This window comes from Melopsittacus undulatus, chromosome 2 (genome assembly GCF_012275295.1).
Source record: "Melopsittacus undulatus isolate bMelUnd1 chromosome 2, bMelUnd1.mat.Z, whole genome shotgun sequence".
Classification (NCBI taxonomy): Eukaryota; Metazoa; Chordata; class Aves; order Psittaciformes; family Psittaculidae; genus Melopsittacus; species Melopsittacus undulatus.
This window is the reverse complement of record NC_047528.1, coordinates 19,402,601-19,424,472: the sequence shown is the minus strand read 5'-3', so window position 1 is coordinate 19,424,472 and position 21,872 is coordinate 19,402,601. Positions and strand designations below refer to the sequence as shown.

General features: G+C 39.0%; 1 protein-coding gene across 4 annotated transcripts in view; it reads left to right on the top strand.

Moving 5' to 3' along the window:
- Positions 1-21,872, top strand: part of ATP8A2 (ATPase phospholipid transporting 8A2) — a 279,853-nt gene that overhangs the window by 116,374 nt on the left and 141,607 nt on the right. For all 4 annotated transcript variants that reach the window (XM_031049535.2, XM_013129215.3, XM_031049536.2 and 1 more), the window contains 2 exons: positions 17,339-17,522; positions 21,692-21,802. In XM_031049535.2, coding sequence (XP_030905395.1) covers positions 17,339-17,522; positions 21,692-21,802 — 295 coding nt within the window. The remainder of the gene's footprint in view (positions 1-17,338; positions 17,523-21,691; positions 21,803-21,872) is intronic.

Below are 21,872 nucleotides of genomic sequence, written 5' to 3'. Positions count from 1 at the left end.
TGTATGTTCTTAGTTTTGTCTCTTACTGCTGAAGTAAAAGAGGGGGAGCTGTGGTATGCATGCAGTGAAATGGAATTAGATTGTGAAGATCTAGATTTCATTTTTAAGATTACTACACCCTTCAGATATATGGCTTACAAAAATTGAAGAGTTAGTTAAACCTATAACAGAACAAGAGCAAAAGGAGACCTGCAGTGCAGGAGTGTGATACCTGACCTTTTCTCTTCCAAGAGGTTTTTAGTATGATATCTCCAAACTTAGTGGATAATACTGCATGTTAGCTGATCTTTGGCTTGTGATAAATATATATCGAAACTTACATTTGCTGTTGTCAGGTAATGATCTTAAGCCTGGTTTCATATATGAGTGTCTAGATTGGACCAGACCCAATCTAATCCAGTTTTTGTTTTGAACAGTGACCAGTAGTAGCTGCCTTGGGAATGTGTATATGATTAGTGAATACGAGATCTCTGTTGCCAGCAGCTGTGTCTGCGTCTTGTTTGCATAATGCTTGGTTTATTTTTTTTTCTTTAGATTTTAAATCTTTCTCTCTGTATGTGTTTAAACCCTAATGCAAATTAGAGATGAGTTTATAATCTCACCCTGGACAGAGCTATTATTTACTGTGCAGTGAAAGTATCTCCTTTTGCTTTTATATCCTGTTAATTTCATTGGGTGCCATCAGGTTTGTAATTTGTTTAGCAGATTTCTAAAGGTGCTATCTTTTTGGACATAGCTGAGCAATTTCCTTACATGGAGCTGAGATTCCTAGGTCCAGAAATACGATTTGCTCCAAAGCCTTGCCTAACAACTGGTATGCTGAAGGTCTATGAACAAATGACTTCTAGCTAGACATGTCCTAGGCAAGGCCAGAAAGACTAAGCCTGACAAGTACCTATCTTGGATTTATCTTAAATGCTTTTATGGGCTAGCTTTGTTATGTATACTGAAGGTACCCCATGAAGCAGGCTTAGTTTAAGTGTCGTCATTAGACTGTGGGAGATCAGGTTTAGGTAAGGTACGCTACCCATCTCCTGTTGGGCAACTTGAGGATGGGACAGTGGATTCTGGTCTGTAAATCCTATTCCTGTTGTTGCTTCTACCAGTTACCCAGGGACAAAATGCTTCCATCTTCTCTAGTTTTAACCCTCCCTGCTGAAATGGACTTCAGTCATCTGTCTATAGCTTAAGGAACAATTAATTTATCCTTACATTTTGCACATGTGGGACATGGTCAGTCCAGGGATTTGTTTTCCTAGCAATTGAATAATTTCCAATTACAGAGTAAACATCAGGAAAAAAAAAAAAAACAAAACACCAAGATCATGCTGAACCCTGGGAGGGTGAAACGTACCACACAACACCACAGTTTGTACTGCTTGTGACACACTTGAAGGAGTTATAGACCATTTATTCAGATTTGTGTGTGTGTGTGTGTCTTAGTGTTCTTCTGTAGACACTATAGCAGCCTTGTAGAAAAACAGGTTACTGGGACTAGTTGTAAGATGAAAATGTCTTCACTAAAGTAATGCCAGAGAAGTTTGTCACTGGAATCTCTCCAGTGAGAGGCTGTTGAAAGAAAGGTGAGTCAGTGGAATGGAAGACAGAAGAAGGATTTTTAAACAGCATACAAAGGAAAGAGGGAGGCCATGTTTATTTTCCCAATTATGGTTTCAGGAGAGTAACTGGCTGCAAAATTACTTAATTATCTTGTGTTTATTGTAAACTCCTGTGCTTTTCCTGAAGACACCAGAAGGGCTTTTGCTTCATAAATCATGTTAAATCAAAGCACTTTCGTTATATTACAGAGCTCTATAAATTGGTGTCACAACTTAAGAAAAACACTTTTATCTGCAGGCACTTAAGAACTCTGCCACTTTCAGAGCCGTGTAAGACATTAGTAGCTGGCTTGTTCAGATCCTTTCAGCTTTCATACTGACACATACCATATTGAAGACATTCGTTGTTTGTATAATACTTGGTTTGATCTTTTTCCCTGGTACTTTCAGTACTGTTGAATCAATCAAAGGAAGTTACAGCTCTGTTGGGCATTAGCATACATTTAGATGTTTCTGCATTAAGAACTGTTCACAGAGGAAAAGGGGCTTTTATGTCAAAAAGGAGAGTAAACAGTATGACCACAGCTGCTTTGAGCTGTGCTGCTATTTCTGACCCATGTGTATTTGAAATAGCAGTTATTCCAGTTCAAGTTATATGGTTGGGAAAGGTTCCCTCCTCCCCTTCCTCTTTCTTAAAAAATTTAATTCTTCAGTCTCTCTAGCAACTAGGCAAATGCTTCAGATGGGAAGAGGAGTTTTGGTGACTCTTGTGATGGTCTGCTTCATTCATGGGTTAGCATGCACAGTTGAGTGGATATCTTTACTGATGCATTCCATAATGCAAGAGCAGTTGCCAGTGCTAAATATTCAGAATTTGTGCACGGCATGTGGATGTAACTTTGCTTGGAAACTTAAGATGAACTTATTGGGAGAAACCAGGTCTATAGAGGACTTTCTGATCATCTGGACCTTATTCTGCATAATAACATCCATAGAAGGATTAGGGTTAGACTGGGCTCATAGTGATTACCGTCAGCTATTAAATTGAGTAAAGAGCCACTTAAAATGCATCTGTGGCTTTCCTAATAGTCTTATTTATGCTGTTTTATAGATATCATAGATATGTAGTCTAACGTAGGAAGGGATAGAGAAGAATAAAAGTATGGCTCATATAAAAGGCTGGGAAATCTTAATATAGAATTTAGCAGTGGCCATGGTAATTATGGCAGAATGCAATTCAAGAGGGTTTTGTTTTTCTTAGAACCTCTGTGTCTTCAGTCAGACCTTTTCTTCTTAACAGTGAAACACAAATATGTGACATAGCATTTAAGAAGATTCTAACTCTAACGCATATGCTAAAATTTCATGGCAACTGTTATACAGAAGTGAGATTAATGATCAGTTTTCAGTTCGACTGTTTATTCCTGATGAGTTTTCTAAAATTAAGACTGTTAGATGTAGTTCTCAATTTCCTTTTATCTAGCAGAGGTGATGGGGGAAAAAACCCTCAAAATATCTGTTACTACAAGGTCTGACTTACTTTGAAAACTGGGTTATGGTCAGACATTACGCACTGATGAGATTACTATTTGTAAATCTAGCAAAAATTAACAATTTAATGTGGAGAGTGCTTCCAAAAATGTAAGTCTTTGAGAATGGACCCATTTGGAAGGAATCTTTCCCGTGTGGAACTTTTTTGCTGGATCAGAGCAGTTTCTGTTGAGTCTGTGCTGGCTGTCTAGCTTTCTCAAGAGATCTATTTATTTCTTTTGATGGATTGGCTTTTATACCAGATGTAATTTTTTTTTCCTTTTCTGAAGAGCCTGTGGCATTAAAATAACCAAGACATTTTATAGTGTCTACCCAAAGCGTTGTTAACTTAAAGTTGCCAAGTCTAATGTATCCACTGTTAAAAAGATCCTGAAGTTAAGGTAATGATGCACAAAGTTATATAAATAACTTAAACGCCGGTGGGTTATTCAGGAGAAATAAAGGGGATGATGTGATGGTGAGAAGAGTCTGAAGTGCTGATGGATGAGAAAAGGCAAGGCTGGAAGGAGATGACTGTTTACCTGCAGAAAGTGCTCCAATAACATGGGATGATGACTACATATAGGGGAAGGAGATGAGGTCACTTCTCCACTGCAGTGCTCAGTTATACTGTGTCTCACTGGAGACCTTTAGCACACAAGGCAGCATGTGTACTAAGCATTCTTGTTTGAAACTCAGGCCTTGCTGTGTGACAGAACCACATGGGAACTCTCCCTGGGGACCATATTAGTCCTTTAGCAGGGATGTGCCTCTACTGTCACTAAACCGAGACTTTGGGTGTAGAACAGTGTAGGTGGAAGGAACCTCCGAAGGCCTAGTCCAACCTCTTGCTCAGTGCAGGGTTGTCATCCACAGTAGAATGTGTCAGCCATGATTTTCTGTACCTGAGCTGTAGAAAATGCTTATGGGCAAAGATTTCCCAACCTCTCTGTCAGATCTTTTCCGTTGCTCAACACCTTTGTGAAACATCTATAGTATCCAACCTGAACCTTCCAGTTTGCAATCTGTGGCTGTTGTCCATTGTTACATTGCTTGATATGTCAGGAGAGTTCAAATAACTCAATATTAAGCAGTAGTACATTGTTGTTAAAATGCCCCTTATCTGAACAAGCTCAGGTGACATCTCTTCTTACAGGTTATGTATTTTTAGATCCCTGGCCATCTTAGTAATTCTCTGCTGTTGTCTTTCCAGTTTATTTTTTTAACTTGCCATCTAAACCTGGATGAGGAGGAGATGTTGCCTCACATGTGCTGAGAGCTGATTGTAACTTCTGCTTTTGTCCTGGTCACATTTGTGTGCTGGGTCACTACCCTGCATGATGTGCTTTGATCACCCTAACAGTGCACTTGGGCTCATTCTCTGAATTTCTCAAGGTTTCTTTGACTTAAGGCCCTGCAATTCCTTGTAGGCTAGTTTTCCTAGTTCATTGTCATCTGCAGATGTGCTGAGGGGTATCCTTTTTGTCAGCATCTGGATTACTGATAGTTCTGAGCAGGATGGACTCTCATGGTACTTTGTTGCCAGTTGAACGCTTAATGTTTGACCTTAATCCCATGAACTATATTTTATGCAAAGAATGATGTATTACTTATGTCTCAAATCCATTAAAACAGATCCTCACTTGGGCTAGTGATTGCCCTGCTTCAGCATGCTGGCTTGCATTTGGGCTGTTAGTTATACTGGATATGAGTGATGTGAATGACCATAAAATCTGTGAACCTAAAAATTAAACAGCAGGACAACTACAGTATTATTATACTGTAAATTTAGAGAATAAGCAGGTTTTCTGTTCCATGTAAATTTTGTTTTTTTGTTTTTTTGGTTTTTTTTTCATGTAGAAGACAGTAATTTAATTTTTTTGGCATTTGGTCTGTTTTTACAGAGTTTTTTTTTATTCAGAGTGTTAGCTTTGATTTTGAAGTCATGCTCAAGTGTGAATGTAAGACTATTAGCAGTCTGTAGTCTTCATGGTTTTCTATTATACTCATGTGACAGCTGCTCATATAATCCCTCCATCTTCATGAACTGAGTGCTTTAACTACCTTCGTGTTTGATTAGAGTTGTGGAGTTCTTCTGGAAACTGTGTGGTAGTAATCTGTGACTGTGCCTTGCACATCACTGCCGGCAATCTTCTAGCAAGACTGCTCTGACCCTATTTGGATAAAGATGGTTCAGTGAATTGTATAGATGTATACAAAGTGAAGTGTCTTTTCAAAACTTAGTTTAAGAAAATATAGTGCCCTAAAAATGAATTCTGGCAGCCCAGCAAGAAGGCCTGCTGCTTTGGTGGTTAGCGTGCAAACTGTGCCATGTGAACTCTTGGCAATGAATTCCCAAACACAGTTGTCATTACCAAAACTATTGGCACATCTGATTTTGGAAGACTTGTGAACAGCCTCTTGTTTATTGTCTCCATCTTCCCCCCTCCTTTCTCTAGGCTCTCTTGGGCACAGTTAATTTAAAGATAGTATGTACATTACTATGCCTTGCGTCCCACTGCATAGAGTAGCTGTAGAGCTAGTAGGAGCCTTGTAGAAGGCACTGTATGTCTGCTGAGTCCTTCAAAAAGTATAGCTTTTCACATTAAGACATTAAGCTTTCCTGTTTCCAGGTTATGTTTGAAAGTCGGGCTCACTTTTTCTATCAATAGCCTGTTTGGCTATGCAATTTTTTCAATGCATTGTAATTTCAATATTAATTCCTGTTACTTGAATTTTTTCAGTGTGTTAAATATTTAAGCTTATAAACTTCTGATACACAGTGAACAGGTTTGTGTGGACTTAGGTTTCTAAGTCGTAGTTTGTAACTAAAATAAAATTCAATTTGATTATAGAGTATGTGCTGCTACAAAGCCATTTTATTAAGTCAGGTGAGCATGCCTAGACTCCAAGCCTTTCTCTAGACAGAAAGCACTGTAAGCTGACTTGCTTTTTGTAACTGGATTTATAAAAGGTGGCATCAATTTAGCCTTACTGCTGTACTCCGGCACATGTGGAAGAGTATCCCATCTAACTCACAAAAGCTGCTTTCTTGCTTTCTGTAGAGCCCATCAGTTTTTCAGCATTGGACAAGTCATCATTTTTCCTCCCAGGTTTTTTTTTTTTTTACTTCTTATCTTGCTTGAGTGAAGTGCCAGTGAATGCAGTGCAGCTTCTGGGAATTCTTTTTTTGTCTCAATTTCCATGGTATCTTTTTAAGATGTTTCATGTAGTTTGGCTCATATAGCTTTTCCAGTCATAGCCTAGGCTATGGGTGGTTTAAGTTGCCTTAGCAACAGTAATGTAGCTCAGTCTGTGATAACTTCAGGTTTCATCAGCACTAATGACTTGAACATGATCCAATTCAACCTTACTGTGGTTCTGATGGTCTGAAGCAGCCCAGTGCTTAAAATCACCATAGCATTGAAGAGGACACCTCTCTCCTAAGACCAATGTAAAAGAGGTGTAAAAGAGGACATGGAAGAAATCTGCTCTTCTTTGCCTCTAGTACTGGTACTTCATGCAGATAATCAGTTGCCCAGCAGTTCACCTTAAAAGATAAAATTTAAGTTAATAGAAAAAGGCTTATGCCTGTTGAAATGTTTCAAAACTGGTTTTCTCTCCAGGAAAGAAGGTCCTTCAGGCAGTATCCTTCTGCTTGCTTTCAGGAAAAGGTTAACTTAAATGCACCTGTGTTTTTCTCTCCTGTTCTAACCATCCTGATGTATAATTGTTCAGGTGTCTCTTTATTCCCCTTCAGTAAAAGGGGTGATGGAAGGGACAGCCTGTACTGGCATCTGTTATTTAGCACTAAGTATGTCCTGTGAAACTGTGAGCATGTATGTAACAAGACTGGAACTGCAGTGTTTTGTGCCCAAAAGGTGAAAATGTTTGACATTGTCAAGGCTTGGCTACTAGTTCTGTATTCTTAGTCTAATTCAGGAAGCAAAATTGTTGGCTTAGTTTGAGCTATCACTTTTTTTTGGCTGTCAGTACTCCATGGAGTGCTGTTCTGTGCAGAGCTTGGACTGATCTTGTGGTCAGAAATATGGATGAGACTAAAACTAATGTGCAAAAGAATCAGCTCTGAGAGGGGACACGTGGGAAATGAAAACTGCAGTTTCTTTGCATTTTCTTCAAAACCCATGCAGGTTCCTTTCAATAGTAACAGAATGGCCAACTTGGAGCTTTCAAAAAGGTGTAATTCTGAAGTCAATGCAAGTCTGGAAGAAACAGGAAGTTGTGTTTTGTAAGGTGTTTGCTCTGTGTTAAGCACTTTGGGCTGTACGTGCACTCTCAATAAGAGTACTAAGGGGTAAGCATGGATACTGGACTGTGATTGTCCATCCTGTACATTAAAGAGGTCCCCAGCTCTTCCTGGATGGCTCCAAAATGCTTGGGCAAGCTTCTGGGGAGAGTCCAAGCAATTGCTCCCCAGTTTTAGCAGGCTGAGACTGGACATGGTCAGCTTCTTCTTGCCCAACAGCTGCCATAACTATTACAGTGTGCTTATGTCCTGTGTGACAGCCTCTGATGTGAAGCTTTGGTTTGATATGCTCTTCTCTGCAACGGGATCCTCATGCTTGAAAGGTGCTTGAAAATCAGGGTTGCAGGGGACCACTATATATTGTGTTCACTCTGCAGCCTGTTTCTGTTTTGCTCTTACAGAAGCAGCTGATATCAATCAACATTGTTCTCACAAGCCACAGGGCATTTCTGTATCTTAAACCTGAATACAGAACCATTCACCAAGATATGACTGTGCTCGACCCATGTGTTTGAGGGTTAGCAAGATGGCCATGCTAGTGGCTGGCCATGGGCAGAGATGCTGTTATTAAACCTTCTTGATGTAAGCTTGGTCATATTAACTTCTAGTGTAAGTGGCGACTGACCATGACAAAAGCACCCCCTTATACTAGATACCATATATTAATACTTCAGTTTAATGATGTGCTTAGTGTGTAGCTGCCTTTGCTCTAGAATATTACTGATTTCTTTTTTCTCTTTCCCTTCCCCACTTAGAGACTGATGTAAAGATCCTTTCTTGGAGCTTGAGTTTGGGTGTAGTGAGTGTGCTGAGAATGTTTTTCTCTAAGTTAATACTTAACGTGGCTTTGAGCAGAGTGCAGGTTTGATAGTTGACCAGGAGTGATCTGGTCCCAGGCTGACTTCTTGTTGTCAATGTCTTTTCTGTCTGAAAGTGATCTGAATATTTTTAATCTTTGTTGCAACTCCCTGATGCTCAACTTCCCTGCCCGTGGTGAGATTGTGAAAGCCAGAAGTTCAGTTTTTTTATTTTTCCTAAATGTCTGAAGATTTAGTGAATTCACTGCTAGCATTTTGTTCTTTTTAAATAGAGATTGGGAGTGAAGGAAGGCTGGGGAATAACTTGTATTTCTGTGCTGTTGTCAGCGGTGGAAAAAAATGCGGGAGCTCACCTTATTTCCCTGATACAACTTGACCCTGACTTCTGAAGTACACTGGTAATTCTGAAATTGAACATTTCCCTTTTTATAAATAGGTGGTACTTTGATTTTGAGTAGTGGGTCCTCAGCATGATACTGCTACATTGATGATAATTACTCTGATGATAATTACTGGCTAAGATACCCTGCTTCACACTGTATCTCTGTTCCAGGACCATGTAATTGCAGGATCATGGGCTTTCGAACAATAGCATATAGTTGCAAGTTGATCATTTATATGCATTCTCATTTTAAATTCCAGGAGACTTTTTTTTGTAGAGGGAGAGAAAACATGCATAGTTATCAGAATTTGTAATGAAGAAATGGTCAATGCTTGTAGTGCTGTTGGAATGGCAAGCTATCTGCTGTCTACATCTCCCTTCATCTTCCTACCACGTCAGTGTTTGTGGTTTGTTTCTTAGGTGTATGATCCTGAAAGAAGCAGTAGTTTACACAACTAATACAGTCTGAGGCTATTGCAATTTGTTTTTCTGAGCTGTATTTAGTGCAAAGCATTCAATGCTGCCCACATGGCGTTGCTGATACTATCACAGCATTGCTGCTCTGCTTCTAGGGGCAGGCTCTCTCCCTGGCTCTACCAAGTCATCTGTTGACTTAATTGCAGGGTAGAACCTTGCTAAATGGGCTAATGTGCTTATCAATGCCCATAGGCACTTCATTTTACCATGTGTTGCAAAAGTATATAACCGATTCTGTGGAACACTTGGCTGCTCGCTCTCTGCATGTCCTCGAGATTATAAAGGCACTAATCTGTATGTTTAACAGGCTAAAATTTTTTTGCTCTGTCATTAGAAAAGGCTGATTTTTCTGTTGCATGAGAACTGCTCAGGCTCATTAGCATGGAAATGAATGTGCTTTAATCAGCTTGGGCTGAGGGAAGCTCAAAATTAATTTGATACATTAGTTTCACTTTAAAAACGTATTATAGCTGTTGCCACTAGTGATCATTATAGTTAAAAATGCAAAATAGTCTTCCATTCAGCACCATGTTTATGCCAACTCATCACTTTGCAAATCATATGTTTTCTAAACTAGATTTTCCTTATTTAATCTTTGCCCCATAAAGAAGGTTGGGGGAAGGGCAATCGAGGCAGAAACATGCAGGCAGTGATATCAAAGTGGAAGAAGATGCTGACTTGAAACTTAACCCTGTGTTCACTGGGGTATTGTGTATTATCGCACTGTTCAATTCGCTGAGTTGAGCTTATAAAGAGATTATTTCATAGTCCTTGTCCTCTGGAAATCATTTCAGTGGCAACTGTGAATGGCAAATGAGTTGTCAAAATATGAAATGCAAGTGAGAATTTTTTTAGTGATATACACATAAAAAAATACATAGGAAAAAAACAGTCTTTGTTTTTGTAGTAAAAAGGTACTAAATGAATTTTGAGTTCTTCCTCTTCCGAAGGCTGTGTATGATTCGGTGGCTTTATAATTAGAAAGAGAGCTTTATATTAAGAGGGCATTTCTATTATACCAAAAGTGATGCAGAAGGAAATATTTTGGTAACTATTAACGCGGAATTGCCATTCACATGTACTGTGAGCCTGCATGGGGGGGGGTTGTGCATGCATTTTGACAGAGCCATGGTAGGCATCATATCCCTATTCTGAATAACCTGAAATTTAGAAGTAATATGTATGCTGCTCAGGAAGTGTGTAACTGACATGTCAGGCTGAAAAACAATTTAAGTATTTTTTTGTTTGTTTTAGCTATAATAAGATTAAATGAGATTTCTCATAAATGAAATGGGATTAAAACTCTTTAAAATTCAAAAATAGGCTTGAAACAAATCTGTTAAATTTGGATGAGTTAAGCGGTGAGGCAGTTTGGAGCATGATCTGCCTAGGGGGGAAAATAGTACGGAGAAGAGAGATTGCAGCTGAAATGACCAAGGGTGGTGGAGCTGGGGTGATTCTTACAGAAGCCAGCAGAGGTTTGGTAAGATTTATGGCTGACCATCTTCAGAAGAGATGGGACTGGGAAGTTACTGTAGAAAAGAATTAGCAAGAGCTACAAGCACAATCAAGAAGTGACAGTTATGAGAAGGGAAGGAGGACATGGTCTGTTAGTAATTTCAGCACTGGGTGCCTGTGTTGGAAGAAAGCAGACATTCTACCTTATCAGAAAGCAAGAGACAAAAAGCTTATGCACCTGATTAATTTGAAGATATTTAGCTCTCCAGTAATGCAAGATGGGTTTCATGCTGTGTAATTTTTCATCAGTAGTAGGTTTTTTTCATGTGAACTAGTTACCTTGAGTCCTCTTTACCGTGGTGGAGAGAAAAGAGCACTTGTTAGAGGAGATGAACTGTACCCTTAAAGTACATGTCTAAAATAAACCAGATGGATTGTGCTGCAGTAGTGCCTGTTTCTGTCCATTGACTATAAAAGGAGCGGGTGCGGTTAGTGAAGATAAAGATGTCTCCACTGGAGGCACTTGTATTTAGTTGGAGGAATTCCTTTGGTGCTTTTTATGAACACTAAACTATCCATCAGTTCACTCAGTGCTGTCTCCAAAGTTGTAAGTACTGCATCAGAGCCAGTTCCTGTGAAACTGTGGTTGTCAGCAGGTGAAGGAGATTCAGAGCACTTGGTAGATGAAAAGCATTCGATGAAACACACATCATTTTAAGAAGTGCATGTGCTTTTGTTCAGTCTTAGTTCTGTGTGCATTTCTGTACCATTATAAGTCTACCCAAGATATCTTGGAGCGTCATGACTGTAATTTAAGACTAGCCCTTGTTTGCATGACACACAGCTGAAATCTGCACCCTGGTGTGTGTCAGGAGAAATCAATGTGTAATTAAAAACTGCTAAATATGATGTCATGGTTACATTCCTTGCTTTCTGAGCATTACTTTTAGTGGTGTGTTAATTTATCTTGCTGCTTCTTCTGGGGACCAGTGCATACACTTAAATGTCAATATTATTGATAGCTCTCCGCTCTTTCCAGGCTGTCTCCCATCTCTGCCATTTCTGAGGATGAGGTCACTGAGCATTTTGAAGTACTAGTGTATTTTATGATACGACAGGGTAAAATCATGTTCACTGCAGTAAAGGTGTGCTCTTAAGGGTCTCTGTTATTGCATTAACAAGGCCTTTCAAGGAAGTAGAATATCAAATTAATGCTTAATGTTAAATACATTAATGTCTTTGTGCTTAATCCCTGTTGCAGCATGGAAGCAGAAGGAGCTTTAAACAGCTTCCTTCCTTGCTTTCTTCTTCTTACAAATGAATATTAAAGATTTAAAAGTGTGGTTAAGAATGTCTTAAGAGTATTTTGTATCAAATGGGGGGGGGGAGCAAGTATGTGGTCTTCAACAGAAATGCTCTTGTCTCCTTGATATTGGGGAGGGCATCTGCAAACAACAAAATCCCCACAAAACTCAACACAGGTAGACAGAACAGAGAACAGGCTCAGTATCAAGCTGTGCCTTGCTCAGGCATGGAAGAACTTGTGGGGCTGCCTTATCTTCATGGCTTTTTATGATGGCCTGGATATAAACTGGTATCTTAGAAATCACCTCATCTTTTTCTGCCTATGTCTTATAAAAGGACTTCAATAAAGCTTACTTATCTTTTTCTGTATTAATCATGTCTGTCTTTACATATAGTTGGGCAATTCAGCTGGTGGTTCTCTAGCAGAACCCTCTCTCATTGGGTCCTTTAGATTTGAATGCAATAAATAAAACTAATAATTCTGTGAAATGCTTTTATTTCTCATTTGTGGTTTATGTTTGTATACTCTGAAGCATCTTCAATGATGCAACTGTAGTTTTAGGGCTGTGTGAGAAGTATTATTTACAGTTGCCATCAATTGCTTTCGTGCATCTGTAACTGTGCAATAAATACAGATGTGGGGGACAGAATTAAGAAACTGTTTTTCACTTCCTGCTGATAGTATCTTGCTGAGTGTAGCTGACCTATGTGACATAGGACTGGTTGTGCTGATTGTGTCCTTCCTATCTCATCTATGGCTGTATCCATCTTGATATATTAGCTGAGGCTGGGAATAAGAGGGATAATTGCCTTGCCAGATTGAGAGCAGTAAGGGAATTGATTTAAAATCGGTTGTATTACGTAAAAAGTTGAAGTTAAAGCTCTCTTGCACTGCTTTGCTTGGTTAAAATGAATGCTTGATTTTCTATTTATTTTCTACATTTTAAAAAACTTCCTACCAAACAAAATGGGCTTCTAAATAAAATGTCTGATACTTATTTTTGAAAATATCATCACTGTTGTTTTTTTGTGATGACAGAGCTGATAGGAATTTGTGAATGGCTCTGGATATCCTCTAAGTATTCCTGATAAAGAAAGATTGAACTGGAAGATCCTCCATCTGTGCTTGAATTCTCTTCTTAAAGAAATAAATAGGTCTGAGCAAACCTTCCAGCAAAATGCTGAGTAGAATCACAAAATATCTCAAATTGGATGTGACCCATAATGATCATAGAGCCCAGCTTCCTGCTCCTTGCAGAACTACCTGAAACATAAACCACAAGAGTAGAACATTTCTGGACAGGCAGAATTTATCAGGTAAGAAGTTTGCTCATAAACACGTGTACCCAGCCTAAAGAAATGAACACAAAATCAAGGTTTAAAGCCACTGGGAGCTGATCTGCAGAAGTCAGTGGGAAGCCACTTATAATAACATCCTCTGTGTAAAACAGCTGTGTCACTTCTCTATGCTGTGTGCTGTGCCATTTACTACATTAGCTTCCTCCAAGTACACGAAAGACCTTAAAGTGTATTTACTGATAGTTAACAATAAAGTACTACATTATCTGGAAACTACTTACTTCTGTCTCCGTCCACAGTTTCCTCATGGACTTAAGTGACATGAGAATAATTAGGTCCATATCTTTCAGAGGATCTTGGGCTCTGGGCTCCCATATTCTTCCCAAGGTATAGTGTTTTGTGCCCTGTCTTGCTTCTACCCATCCCATTAAAGAGGAAGCAATGTGATACAAAGGCATCAGTCCTCTCATTCAGGATTCAAACTGCTTTCTGTATTAATCTGTTAAAGGTGCTGATAAAGACTAATCAAGTTTGAGACTTGGGGGAACCTCCCATTTTTTCATACCAGCTTTTACCCTCTCAAGAGCAAGGCTACTGGAAGGAAGTCCCAGAGCTGGGCAAGTAGCAGGTCTGCTGTGTGCCTGAAACTTCATGCTTTCCTTCCATCATTCATGAGCACTTTATATTAAATAAACAAATACTGAACACTAAACACTTTATAAAGGCACAGTCTTGACCTCAGGCTCTCTGCAGCATGGATAGGTTAAACTGACATTCTTGAGGAAGCAGTTTGAGTAAGAATCTGTGGATTTGATCTGGTAGCCATAATCGTGGTATTTGAAACCTGAGAGGTATTTTTTCATGGAGTATGTGTAAAAAAGTGAGAATCAGTCGACACTAAGCTGATTGTATCTGTTGTCAAAGGTGCTTTTGAGTGGAGATAATAAAAATAACTTGGGTATAAACAAACATTTGCAATTCTTTTGAGTTGCACTCTAAGAACCTTCCTAAGAAGTGCTGCTGTCTGACCAGTGAATGAATACATGAGCAAACAAAAGATTTAGATGAGCAAAACATCAGTTACACATCTTAACTCTTATTTGGGTGTCTGTCAAGGCCAGGGTTACATCCTCATATTGCTGCAGTGAGCTCTGCAGTGAAAGCCAGGGATGTTCCATCAGAGATAATTACCAGTAGTTAGTTGCCTGTTGCTGCAAAAATTTTCTACAAAGTAGATAGTTCTTTCCTTATGCTTTTTGCTTTGAACTTATTCATTTGTCCAGAAATCTTTGTGAACTTGGCTATTCCTTCTTCCCTTCCAAGATATCACCTGGGGGAAGCTGCAGGTTAATAGTGTCCTGTACTGTAATCTTCCAGTTACTCATGCAGACAGCCTACCAAATGTGCTGAAATAGACTGCAGCTCTGATCACCTGATGGAGGGGATTAATGTCATCTAGTGCAGTGTGTTGGTACCAAATCGTTTATAAGAAGCAGAAGAGGTTTGGAGGCACAGTGAGTTGGGAGAGGAGGGGAGTAAAACCCCTCAAGAAACTAGTAGCTATCTTAATTTGCAACTTGTAGTTAATATACTGTGTGCAGCAAAACATGTTTGGGACTGTACTTGGTGGGGAGAAGGGGTTGTCACAGAAGATGCTTGCTATAAAGCTTCTGTTTAGAACTGACAACTATAATCAAATAACACCGTTCTGGAATCTTGTTTTACATTTCATCTTAAACCAAGCACAGAAATATTTTTGGTGCATAAAGTGTATATCTAATGTTTTCTGTAGCTTGCTTAGCCTTACTAGGCATATAAAGATGTTAACTATTAACTGGGTGTTAAATAACTAGGTATAATTAACATTATTTGGTCATGACAATAAAGGCAGTAAAAGTGTACATTATGTAGTATTTGATAAATGTGTTTATATTGAGGCATTCCATTGATTTGACAAATAATGGGTCATTAATGGCAAAGTAGACTTTAAATCTGAAGCCACAGCTACTCTTGCAGGCACAGAAGTCAATACAAGCTATGTTAGCTTGCCTGACATGTTGCAGGTAAATTGCATTAGAACAAGCTTGAACATCTCTGCCACATTCTGGTCATGTCTGAAACACCTGTAGACAAGCTTGTAGTTTAAACTACAGAATCAGAGATGCTGTTTGCAGTCTGTCTCTTTCCATAGTGTTACTTTAAGCATATTTGAAACCAGGGAACTTGTTAGCTATTTCTATTGCCATGTAACTGAAAACTAAATGAACACAAACTGGACTTCTGAGAGATGGTTATGCCCAAGGAGGATGTTAGCAGATACACACAGAGCTCAGCTGAAATGAAATAACTGCATGAGGGGACTGGTAAAAGTATATGGTTCTGTGCACTGGAGATGCCCCTGGGGCTGGTAATGGGGGTCTGTGCACTTGTCAATCCATCCCTCCAGAACTGGCTCCAAATCCCTCTGGAGTTCCCATTTTATGGCTAGAAGTCCTTATTGACTCTTTTCTCCATACTTTAGTATTTTATTATGTGAAGGGGTGGGGAGAAAGGGAGGTGTATGCAGGTATGTATGTATGAGAGAAAACTTGGTGCAGACTATATTTTGCATCAAATATATATTGTGTGTAAGTTACAAACCAACACCTTTCATGCACTATAGGTTGGTTAATGTGTTAGGGTTTTGTGTTGGTAATTTAACTGGGCCCTTACAGTGCCAAGTAGTGTTTTCTTGCCAGGTAGTTGAGTGCTTAATAAATCTATCCAATGGTTTTAAGTAAATTTTATGGCTCAGTCAACTTTTTCCTGCTTTTAGGAACAGGGCAGCTGCTATACTGCTCAGGTGCTTTAGTTCACGTGTGGATTTTGAGCCCAGCAATTTTTTTCTTAGGAGCTCTTTCTCCCACAATTACTCATCAAGTTATTTTGAGGTGATCAGCACTAAACAAAATCAAGGCCATAAAACAAAATGTTAAACAAGACAACTCTGCTTTTTTTGATCAGCAGTAATCCAGCTGGGTGTATTAAAGGCTCTGTAAGTTGCTCCCACAGGATATGGATTCTGGAAAAAATGCCATGTAAAAAACCTTTTGTCTCGCCCATTCCCCAAGCTCCCCATTCTCCCCCTATTTCAATAGTAAAGCTTCTAGATATCAGTTACATTCTTTTTGTTGAGTGTTATGTGGCTGACTTGAGATGTGGAAAAGTTTTGTCTAAAGCTTTATTTAAGGAAATATGAAATAATTTGGAACTTTAAAACTGATGGGGAAAGGAATTAGGGTTGTTTGTACAGATGGGGTTAGAATGGAAATATTTAATGTACATGTAGGTATTTCCAAAATACCTCATGTGATTTGGTAACCTGATCCATCTTTCCCATGGAAAAAAATAAGGGCATTTTGAGTGTCTTATCCAATTTTGTAACCTGGTCCTGAGTATTTTTCCACTTCTCCCTGATTTAGACTAAGTTGAGCTTTGTTGAATTCCATGAATTTTTATTGAATTGGAACTGATGCATAATGAGGGAATGATCAGGTTAATGTAATTGCTAATAAAACTGGTAGGAATACTCAGATGTTGTTAAGTCAGCCTTTTGATTTTGAATTGAAATTGAGTAATATCATCACTGAAATCAGAGCTGCACCAGTGTGCAGGGCAAGTGTGAGATCAGAGAGAGGTCTTACTCTTTTTGATCTTAACTGCATAGTCTGAGATTGGAAAGATGGCAAATGGAGAGGTAAACTGGAGGGGGAATAAGGTAAACCTGCAGTTCCTCTTGCCAAACCACTGAGAATGTCTCTGGTTTACTCTCTGAATGTAATTGTGATCTTTTTTCTCCTGGATGAAGATGCACTGTTGACAGCAGACAGGGAGGTGCCTATACTGCTAATCCATAAACTTGTATACAGAGGAAACTCCCTTCTCCAGTGCACCCAGTATAACATCACTGGTTATGTTGAAGTGCATCAGGTGGGGCTGAGAGAGCAAAACAAAACTTTAAAACCTTTCATATCTGGTCCCTTTTGCATAAAATAAGAGCGAGTAGATAAATGTGAAACTATTTTTAAAGCTACTTTCTCCTTTTGAAATAGTTTGGCACAGCTTCTGAAGCTTAGCTGTTGAATAAAGAAACTTCCCAGCAACTGCCCTTTGATTACTTCTAAATGTAGATTACAGCTGTCCTTTGGGGAAAGGCACATAGCTCAGCATGTGAGAAACTGACACCTTTTTCTCTCCTTTTCAGAGTGTCTCCTCTACAGAAGTCTGAAATAGTAGACATGGTCAAGAAACACGTCAATGCCATAACACTTGCCATTGGGGATGGTGCCAATGACGTGGGAATGATCCAGACAGCTCACGTTGGAGTGGGCATCAGTGGCAATGAGGGCATGCAGGCAACCAATTGCTCGGATTACGCCATTGCACAGGTCAGAGGCAAAAAAGAGCAACTGCCATATCCTGTTATCAGAAATACATTGTGCAGCCATATAGGGCTTGGTGGCTTCTCCTAGCCCTTAAGCTAGGAGCATCTCTGCTTGTTTCCTTTTTGAGACAGCTGTCTGCAACAAGTATCTTGGATGTATTTCTGGGATTCATTATTATGATTTTGTATTGTTCAGAGCAGAGCTCCACCTCCCCTCAAAGTTTGTTTCCTTCTGACAGCTGCACAACGTCTTGGTCCTTCAGTAAGCTTCTTTGGTGCAAGCCCTTTTCTCTTACTGTGAGTAGGTGTTATAACCATGTGTGTAAGAGTTTGGCTGTTTGGAAATTCTTACTTTAAGGTGTGTCTCTTCTTTTTTAATTCTTCCTACTCCCATGGTTTACCCAAGAATTGGTCACACATTTAGAGCTGGCTGGCGTTTCACTCTAGGTGTGTTATTCTGGGTGTTCTTTGGGTGGGTGCTTTCACCTAATCCCATTAAATTCAGCACCAGTTACTTCAGCTAGAGAGGAGACTAGAGCCTCTTTTGTTTTACTGAAGAAGCAGGGATGTAGACTAAAGACTTAAAAATAAATGTAAGAAAGGAAGGAGATGCTTCAGTTGCTGGACATCCTCTGAGTACTGTTTACAGCTGAGGTGTTCTGTCTGTGTTTGAGACTGATAGCAGGGCAAGAACAGCAGACAGGAAGCAGAGATGAGCTGCTGTCTCTTCAGGGATCTGTGAACACCAGTTGATGGTCCCTTCTGGCAGGGTGAAAGCAGATTTGCTCTACCAAGTGATATGAAATATTATAATCTTTTAATGGTTTCAGTGGAAGGTGAGGTTTTGAAAAGGCATGGGTAATGCTGCTGTTTGCACACATTATGTTTATTGTGTTAACCCTGCTGGGAAGCAAAGTGGCAGTGTTGTATTGCTGCAGTCCTTTGCAGCATGATGAAGTGCTTTGGGTTTCAAGCTTGTGTAACTGAGACCTTTCACCAAATTTATCTTGAAAATTTTAGTTTGTTTCTGGCATAAATAGTAACATTTATGCTATTAGTAACAAGGGCTTATTCTAGAATAAATACTAACATATTCCAAATGCACATCATTATAGGAACTGCCATAATCATAAAGTCCGTGGTCTCTTGTAATGACTTTCTCATTTTTAACTTCTGTAGACTGTATTTTGCTTCTGCTGTATAACGTAATTGAATGCTTTTTACTTATACTTCCTCAGATCATTTATTACTTCCATTTTAATAAGTAAGCATTAGCAGTGAGAGATGTCTCCATAGAGAGCCCTACACACGTAGTTCCTTTTGTGTTAGCTGCAATAATGTTGAATCTAAAGAAGTAGTTCCATGTTCATGTGTTGTTTTTACATTAACAAAATCTCTTCTCTTTGGATTTAGTGTTAAAATGTGTAAGTAAGTTGCTGTTGGTTTAAATTCCAGTCAGGGAGTTACTGACAATAGAAATGAGTCTTCTCCTTTCAAGATGAAGGAAAATCTGGTCACACCAGCACAGAACTTTGACTTTCAAAAATTAGTAAAACACTGTGGAACTGTACTTCTTGTGATCAGCTTTGTGCTGATTAGAAAACATATAAAGGAATCCCTCCTGTAAAGGAGACTAATAGTGTAGGGTAATGTGTGTTTCAAAGCGTTCAAAAGAAAAACTTGATCTCTGTGGGGTATATTTCTTTTAGCAAAGACATATAACTCCCACTAAAGCATTACTTTATGTGCATGCCTTGAAGGCAGAGTATGTTCTTATTGAGTAATTTAAGACTACCACTATAATGTAGCATCTCATGTTCAAACGGTATTTCAAATGCAGTGGTGCCAGAAGTAGGCACTTATGGAGGAGAAAGTCTCTACATAGGCTCATTCAGGATTCCAGGAAGAATCAAAGCAGAAACCAAACAAAAATAAAAAGGCAACTTGTGTCTGACTCTACTCCAAATAGCTTCCACAGGTGCAAGGAGCATCTGTTTGAATCATCCTTTTCCCTTGAAATGATCGGACACCAGTGATCCATATTTAGAGAATTCCCTAATCAAATGACCTAACTGTTTGGAGAGACAGTAGTAGAATTTAATAACTTTTCCTCAGTGAAAGGCTTTATCATCTTAATCCAGAGAGCATCTGGTGTCTTAACTAGGGAAACTTCTTTCTTAAATATTCATGTTTCAGTTTTCTTTGGAAAATTTGGCTTGCAATTTGGATGCATTTTCACTGTTTTAACCTCCCCCTGCCCCACAATATGGCATCACCTCATCCTTTAGTCAAGGTGGGGGTATCTATCTAAAGGATAAATTCTATATTAAAGAAAAGTTCTGCTGGGCTTGATACTGAGATGCCTGTGAAAACTTCTAGCTGTTTCACAGGTAGGCTGGCCAGATGGTTGTAATGTTCCCTTCTGATTTAAAGCTCAGTAAACACAGCAGTGTCCGAACAAGGGTGGTGTCTCAGTACAGCCCTATCCCTACAGTTGCTCAAATGCAGCAGTAGCTGTGCATTTCCATCATTTCAGTGACCAGCATAAAAACAAATTTAATTCCCTGCTATTGAATGGATGGGATGCTATGGGACTCTTTACCAGTGTGAACAGGCTCAGAACTGTGTTATTTAGGTTACTAATATCTCCCTTGCTGTGCTATGCAGCAAACTCATTTTCATGAGAGTGCAGTCAAGAGAGCAACAAGTGGCAGGATTTTTCCCTCTCTTGAGCTCCAGAGAAGACTACAGCCATAATTCATGAAACTCAGCAGAGAGAAGCTTTTAGGGTGTGTGTTTGGGGTGACTTGTCAGGATATAGTGGCAAGTTTCCCATCACTGCTGATACTTTTTGTTAGTGAATTCTGTTAGTGAATTTTGATGAGGAAAGTTGTAGCTGTGATGCATATGAACAGAGGCATTAGGTGTCGAATAGGTTAACTTGTGAGTGTCCCACTTTCAGCCCTGACTCAAGTTTGGCAGAGACTGAATTGTAAATCTTTTCTCTTCTTTTTTGTTGCTGGCATATCCTAACAGATCTGAGTTGCTGATGCATGGGAGAGAGGCTGTTGTTACAGGACTTGTGGTTGAGTGATTTGCTGGAAGTCATGTGAGCATGTAGGCTGTCTGTCAACAGTCCTGATTCATTATTGTAGCTTTCAATTTCAAATATGTTTAGGTTAAAATAAATGATCTAGAATCTGAATTTAGGAAGTCAATCTTTTCCTATCAAGTCACTTCATGAAAAGGAAGGAAAGCAAATGATGGTCGCACCTTAGTGTCCAAGAACCCTTCAGATGTGTGTGCTGAACAGTAAATCTAGTCACCAGTTTGAGCTGTCCCTAATTGGACAAAAGAAGAATGCTGCAGGCCATAGCAAAATTCACTGACAAAGCCAAGAGTAGGAAATAATGCTTTTCTTAGGCTGCACTGAGACTGCTTCCATAAAAGTTCATTTTCAAAACTGCTGAATTGACAAGCTGAATCTGAGCTGTAGCTGTGATTCAGACTAGCATTAACATGTGGTCATTTTTACAAGATTCATTTACTTGCCCTTTTTGGCAAATATTCTTTCTTGCTTTATACAATATTTTGGATGCTTTAGTTAACACAACTGAGTATGTTTTTTGTGGGCTGGGAATGTTAATGTATGTATTCCTTCTCTATAAAAGACTATGCATCTATTTTTGATGTGTGTTTCCCCCACTTTGCATTTGATTTCAGCTCCAGACAGTTCTAATGAGCAGACTGTTTGTTTAACACAGAGAAAGGAAATTCTGAACTTTGTAAGCCCTCAAACACAGGAATCTTCTTTCACCATGAAATGAGAAGTTCACATTTATGTTCAATCTACAAGGCTAAATGATGTTAACTTTGCTTGATTTGGCTATCAAGATAGGAATACCATCTGAAGTCATCTTGCAGCTTGAAGCCAGTCAAGAATATTACAAAAAAAAAAAAAAAGCAGAGGTTTTGCTAAAAAAAGAAGTTTTTTCCTGTAAAGATTTGACGTATTGGGTTTTTATATGTATGTTCTGCTGAGCAGTTTAAATATTGTGCTTGAAGAACAACTTTCGTAGCTGATCTGAGGGTTATATTTTGTTTAGTTTTTTTTGTGAGCAGATGCTTATAACAGTTCTCCATATTCTTAAAAACTTGTTTTCTCTCTTTCAGTTTTCCTACTTGGAGAAGCTGTTGTTGGTCCATGGAGCTTGGAGTTACAATCGAGTTACCAAGTGCATACTGTATTGCTTCTACAAGAATGTGGTTTTATATATTATTGAGGTAAGACTAATGAAATGGATTTGTCTTACTGCTGCTATACTGCTCAAATCATCTCTTGTAAAAAGCAAAA